Genomic DNA, 5,793 nt, shown 5'->3' with positions numbered 1-5,793 from the left:
AAGAAGAATAATAATAATAATAACTGCTACAGTGTTATTCATCTTTTTCCTATGTAGTTATTCTCTATTAATAGTTGTGAATTACATGGAATTCACCTATACAAGTCACATGCAGCTGATCATATTCATGAATATCTCATTACATTCAACCTGAGGGATTAAACAGCACGTTTTTCAAGCTGAATAAGTGAGCGCAAGCAAGTGATTGAGGCTTGTGAAAGAATAATAATAATAATAATAATAATAATGTTGAAGCTACTACACAAGCTCTAACCCACGTGACTCACACACATTCATATATTGTTGAGAGTTCCGGGGGTTGATCGGCCCTTCTACCGAGCAGCGCTGGTGGTGACTGAGCTCTTTTGCCCCAGTAGCCTACATATATTTAGCTTTCACTAGCTGCTAGTTAGTTAGATAACAACAACCAACCACATTCAACCTCTCTCACATAGTGGTTGATCACGCGATCTAGGGAGATCGCCACAGCCAATAGCCGCAACGGCCGTAACGGCCAACAGCTTCTCACAGATCTCTCAAAAATACTCAAGTATAGAGGCCCAGGCATAGAGATTTAGAGTCCCCCCCCCCGGGTATGGAAGAGACGCCCTGTGTATAGAGCCCCCGAGTATAGAGCGGCCCCGGCCCCCGGGTATAGAGATCTCTGAGCATAGAGACCCTGAATATAGAAACTGGCATATAGAGACTGTCCCAGTCCTTCACTGATATGAGTCATTATTTCATACAACCTCCAATGAGGAGATCTTGATTGCTAATACAATCAGATGTGTGTTCATTGTAACCACAAGTACGGAGTATAAAATTCTCATTTGACACATTTGTCACTATAGACTGCCGTAGGCGGGGCAAGTCCTTAGTCCATTCCATGCAAGGCAAAGCGGGAGTTGCCGCCTGTCACGTCTGCCAAGCGTGACTAGTAGTTAGCTAATGGCTAGTTAATCGCCACCCAACGGTGGCGGGGGGAACCGACAACCGCCGCTATACAACCCTTATTGCAACTGTGCACTCCAACCCAGACAGTTCTGGATTAATGTCATGCTATTTTCAGGGTTGAAAGGGAAGATGCTGGCTGTCTGCCAACAAGAACTATTTCCCCCGGTCCTCAGCTCTCACCGCAATTGTCGTTACCTGGCTCGTCATTGCTCCGACCCCTCTCTAGCTGCGGAACAGTTTGAAGGCTCACTCCCCCTAGAGCGCCCGAGTGGATATTACCCGCATCGATATCTTCGAGTCCACCTAATCTTTCACGAAAGCCTGATATGTCGGCCTCCTCTCTTGTCCACCTCCCCAATGGGCTCTCTCTCTCCGTCACCGCTGTTTTTGGGGGGGTGTCATTTAAGCTAAATGAGATGGCCATCAACCCCTCCGTCCTACCTCCCGGATGGACCATTGTCATTCGGACAGAGAAGGGTCACTTGAATTCCCAGCACGAACACGAACACCCATCTTCCTCTCAATCTGGCGCATCTAGCGCAATTCCCTCGAGAGAAACATCGTTGTCTCCGCCAGGCGAATTGTCCGTAGAAGAGTCGAAGTCGAACACAAGAGAGGGGCTTCGTCATGGCCGTTTCGTAAAACCCACTCTAAATAGTGATTGCCTATTCATCTCGTCAATTTCCCTTCCCTCCAGCAGCCAGTTTAAACCAGCCACCTCTCCGACTCGCCAAATCGCCATGTTGCTCTACGCAACCCTATGGTGGTATTTTCACCTGCCCGCTCCAGACCCGCACATCTCAACTGAAGAGTCAAAGTTAACCCCAGATTCAGGAAAGCCAAAAGGAGGATGGCGCGTTTATATCAAGCGCCAGGGAATCTTCAAGGGAAGGCATCTCATGCAGAAACTAGAGCGAATGGGTTTAATCAGAACTACAGATTCCTTCGTGGGCTGTGGGCCGGCTGACGTGCATGATGCCACTGGGTGGACGAACATGTTCACCAGCCGTCGTACCTTCTGGCAAACTGATGCGCGCATTTTTCTCTTCAAGCTCTCCCCTAGGCATATCACCCCTCCCACCTTCGAGTTCCCGGGTAGCCCCGATCGGGACTCTGTCTCCGTAACGACGGACATGAGCAGTACTGGGACAATTAGCCCCCCAGAAAACATGAACTTCGTGGTTCCTAGAAGGCGCGGCGATCCATTTACTTCGGGTAGTAATTTACCTACTTTCTTTCCCCCGCCTCCTCCAGAATTTATCTTCACGAATGGGATACGCCACCCGCTCCGCCAGAAGCCCCCCCGACAGGGTGAGGTCTTTTACACCCGTTATATCCCTAGTTTACGGCAAACCCTATCGTTTCGAGTTCCAATCTTGCCTTCTAAATTATCATCAGCCCTAGGCAACATACAAATTTATCATAAAAAGTCCAGGAGCGCCCCTTCAATTTCCTCAACTACGGGTTCAGAGGTTGTGGATCCGGAAGATTCTCCTTCTGATCTCGAGCTCTTGTCCAGGTGGATGAATAATCCTCGAGTCAACAAGGCTTGGGGCGTTGCTGGACCCCAGTCGGTCCAAGAGAACTTTCTCCAAGCTCAGTTCAACTCGCGACACTCATTCCCTGCCTTTGGCTGCTGGGATGGCCGCCCGTTTGGATATTTTGAAATCTACTGGGTAAAGGAGGACGCTCTAGGACCTCTGGTACCTGGGCCTGTAGGCAACTATGATCGGGGCCTTCATTGCCTCGTAGGCGAGGAGGAATTTAGAGGTCCTCACCGCGCCCCTGTTTGGCTCTCAGCGTTGGTCCATTTCTGCTGGCTGGCTGATAACAGGACGGAAACAGTAATGATGGAGCCAAGGGTTGATAACACAAAGTGAGTTGGATTTTTTTTTTTTTTTTTTCTTCTCATTTCAGCGCTGTTTGGCAACGATTCGTTCGGCCATCCACTAAGCTCGTCTAAAAAACAGTATGATTTCCTATCTTCAGGCTATCGGTTTTAGCAAGGATGGCGAAGTTACCTTTCCACATAAACAATCCGCTTTGATGAGAATCAGACGGGAAAACTGGGAAGCTCCTTTGCTCTAGCTCTTTATCCGTACATCACGCACGCCTTCTCACCTCCACCCCGCGGAGGCAGTGGGAAGTTGGGTTCTAAAGGCGGATTGGTAGAGGGATCTGTAATCGCATGCCAGTAGCTATCACCCCTACTACCCCCGCCAACCATCAGCAAATATTTACAACTTCCAAGGGTATAGCTGCAGTGTACCCTACATAGGGATTGCGTTTCAAAACCGCCTTAAACGGTATACGCATAACCGCGCCGCATTGCGCAGTTTGTATAGCTCTCTCCTTTTCTCATCCAAAACACGGCCGCCCTCCCTTTATACTCCATTCAACCCCCACATCTACATTTATCTAAGTCGGGAAACTATACTCTACCTGAACAGACTACTGTGTGAAGTACTGCTGTAAACATAATTTCTATTTTTATCGCGAAAAACAAGTAATCCCATGCTTAACATGATATTTTACGACTAAACGCAAACGAGCACTTGGGAATGGTAACAAATTATCTTTTCTCTTTGGTTTCGGCTCATGGTTTAGTAGGGAGCTTTGTTTATAGCTGTATTTCCGTTGTTTTATTGGTATTGTTCCATCTATAAAAGAAACATATATAGTTCCTTGTTTTAGAGGGCCACCGGAATGTCATTCATTTGATTTGAAAGATGTGTCTGTATATAGTAGCAAGGGGAAATTCTAAAAATGGGGAGTCTAGTTGCAATGCCAGGTCCTTTTGCCTTCTTCAGCTTGAACTTCTGAATTCCGTACATGTGCATGTAAGGCGTGAACACGCCACTAATCCTTCATATTGTTTGAATATGGTTTGTTATCTCTATTCGTTGTTTTCACCTAGAGAACGGACGGACTAAAGAAGAGCATAATAACCATCAAACAGTATTCTAGCGAATTGTGTGATTTGGGCAACCGTTGAGGACAAGAATCGATCGGTTGATAAAGCAAGGAAGAATCCGAATGGAATAGTAGAGCTCGGGATAACGGGGCGGACGGATCAGCATGCTTGATAGAGACGTGTCATATCTCCAATTCATCCACTATGGAATTTCAGTTCTATTATTCACAGGCCGAAACTTCAAGCTCGTAATCTCTACCTTCATCAAACCATCAAATGCAAATATCATATCCATGGATACTCTTCCTCCACGGGAAATCCCTAGTATTCCACATCATGAGGACAGTTAGGTCGGCCACGTATGGTTGCCGGGCGGCGATGAGGGCGGTTGACTAGACACGGCTGAGTGTGATGGTATTCGGAATGCCGGGAAATGAAAACCACCGAACTTCTACTTTCCATTCGTTAATCGCACAGCCTCCATCTGCCTCATAAGCGTCCAGCTGCTTTCCTCCTCATCTATCCCAACAGCCAATTCGATCGTGGTTTTCGGACGGCTCTTGTTCAGTCCTTCAAGCAACATGCAAGCTTTGCAAATCCTTTGGCTAGCCATATAACCACATCGCTCGCATTGACCCATGGTTTGCAACTTCACCTGCTTTTGACCTGGACCTCTACCTCTACTTTGAGGTTTCCTATATGGTGAAATCTCGGTTTCATTAGCAGTAATTCTCCGGTCTTTCCTCAGTTTCTTTTCCATCTCAATCAATTCTCCGTCGTTTGTCCTCCCGCCCTCGTTACCGCACCCGCCAGCCGCGAAATCATCTCTCTCTCCCTCAGTGGATGTGGCCAAAGGACGGGTAGCACATTTGCCGGATCCACTTATTTCTGGAGGTACTAGCCTCGCCATGTCTTCCCCGCTCCTGACAATATCCAATATAGAGCTTGGGCGAACTTTCTCCAGGTCCTTAATCAGCGTCCTAGCACTCCCTCGAAACGCTTCTGGTGAATAGATACATTCTGTACTAAAATAATCCAGTTTCTTGTGGTGCGCGTACAGTACTATTTCCTTCTCATAGGCATACTTGAGTGGTTTGCTCCGTTTAATGTCGCTTGCCGTCGACTCTGTCACAATGCTGGTTGCCCGTGCTAGTCGAGGTAGATCGCCCCGTAGTAGGTTCATCATAACAGTCTCTGCAACATCATCCGCATTATGTCCAGTAACGACATGTTTAATGGCTAACTTGGCAGCACCGCGGTCAAGCGCCTGTCTCCTAAACACTCCGCAGTAAGTGCAATTCCCTTTTTTTCCAATCTCTGAAACTACTTGGTCCATCGTCCAGCCGTATAGTTCACCGTAGCCCACTATTTCCAAAGGCATGGAATATTGCACCGCATTGCGCTTAACTGTTTCCAGGCTATTATCGCGATATCCGTGGATTCCCTCATCGATGGAGAGGAGCATAAGCTCCAGGCCATAACTATAACGCTCATTTAACGTTTTCAGAACCGAGGCGAGGACCGTGCTGTCCTTGCCGCCACTGGCACCGATTGCGACGCGTTCACCTGGGTAAAAAAGAGCGTTGGCGGTTATGGTATTGTGGATTTCAGTTTCAAAAATTTCAAGAAAGCAGGGTTTGCAGAGCTTATGTCTGTTTTTGGGGCGTATTATGAGGGCACGAGCGGAATTGCATCGGTAGCATATAGTGGGAGCCATCGTTTGGACTTTGATCGGCCAAAATGGCTGGGGGTGAGACATACAACTTGTAACAAGCATGAAGAGATTTGGAGTTTTAATTGTCAGAATGCCGTGATCACGTGACCTGAATTACTAGACAAAGTTAGAATCTTGTCTTAGCAGGCTCAGACTCTGTTCTACTTAGTTGCACCGCAAAGTATTATTCTCTAATGAAAACAAGCATCAA

The 5,793-nt window shown here is 47.3% G+C and overlaps 2 protein-coding genes across 2 annotated transcripts; one reads left to right on the top strand and one right to left on the bottom strand.

Moving 5' to 3' along the window:
• Positions 1–901: 901 nt before the first annotated feature.
• Positions 902–4,084, top strand: BDBG_09503 (siderophore biosynthesis protein). Its single transcript, XM_002620079.2, has 2 exons — positions 902–2,830; positions 2,925–4,084. The coding sequence occupies exons 1-2, from the start codon at positions 1,281–1,283 to the stop codon at positions 3,040–3,042; spliced, it is 1,668 nt and encodes a 555-aa protein (XP_002620125.2). The 5' UTR covers positions 902–1,280; the 3' UTR covers positions 3,043–4,084.
• On the bottom strand, positions 3,121–5,664 carry BDBG_09502 (PP-loop ATPase superfamily protein). Its single transcript, XM_002620078.2, has one exon. It carries the CDS (start codon positions 5,643–5,645, stop codon positions 4,320–4,322), a length of 1,326 nt encoding a protein of 441 aa, XP_002620124.2. The 5' UTR covers positions 5,646–5,664; the 3' UTR covers positions 3,121–4,319.
• Between the last annotated feature and the right edge of the window lie 129 nt (positions 5,665–5,793).

The sequence above is a fragment of the Blastomyces gilchristii genome (assembly GCF_000003855.2).
Source record: "Blastomyces gilchristii SLH14081 genomic scaffold supercont1.51, whole genome shotgun sequence".
In the NCBI taxonomy this organism is placed as follows: Eukaryota; Fungi; Ascomycota; class Eurotiomycetes; order Onygenales; family Ajellomycetaceae; genus Blastomyces; species Blastomyces gilchristii.
The sequence above is the reverse complement of the archived record's forward strand: the minus strand, read 5'-3'. Positions and strand labels throughout refer to the sequence as shown.

Bases quoted from the DNA above. Each gene is read 5' to 3' on its own strand.
- BDBG_09502 (XM_002620078.2), bottom strand. From the start codon at position 5,645: ATGCTTGTTACAAGTTGTATGTCTCACCCCCAGCCATTTTGGCCGATC.
- BDBG_09503 (XM_002620079.2), top strand. From the start codon at position 1,281: ATGTCGGCCTCCTCTCTTGTCCACCTCCCCAATGGGCTCTCTCTCTCC. The intron at 2,831-2,924 runs GTGAGTTGGATT...TCTAAAAAACAG, and splicing joins CCAAGGGTTGATAACACAAA to TATGATTTCCTATCTTCAGG.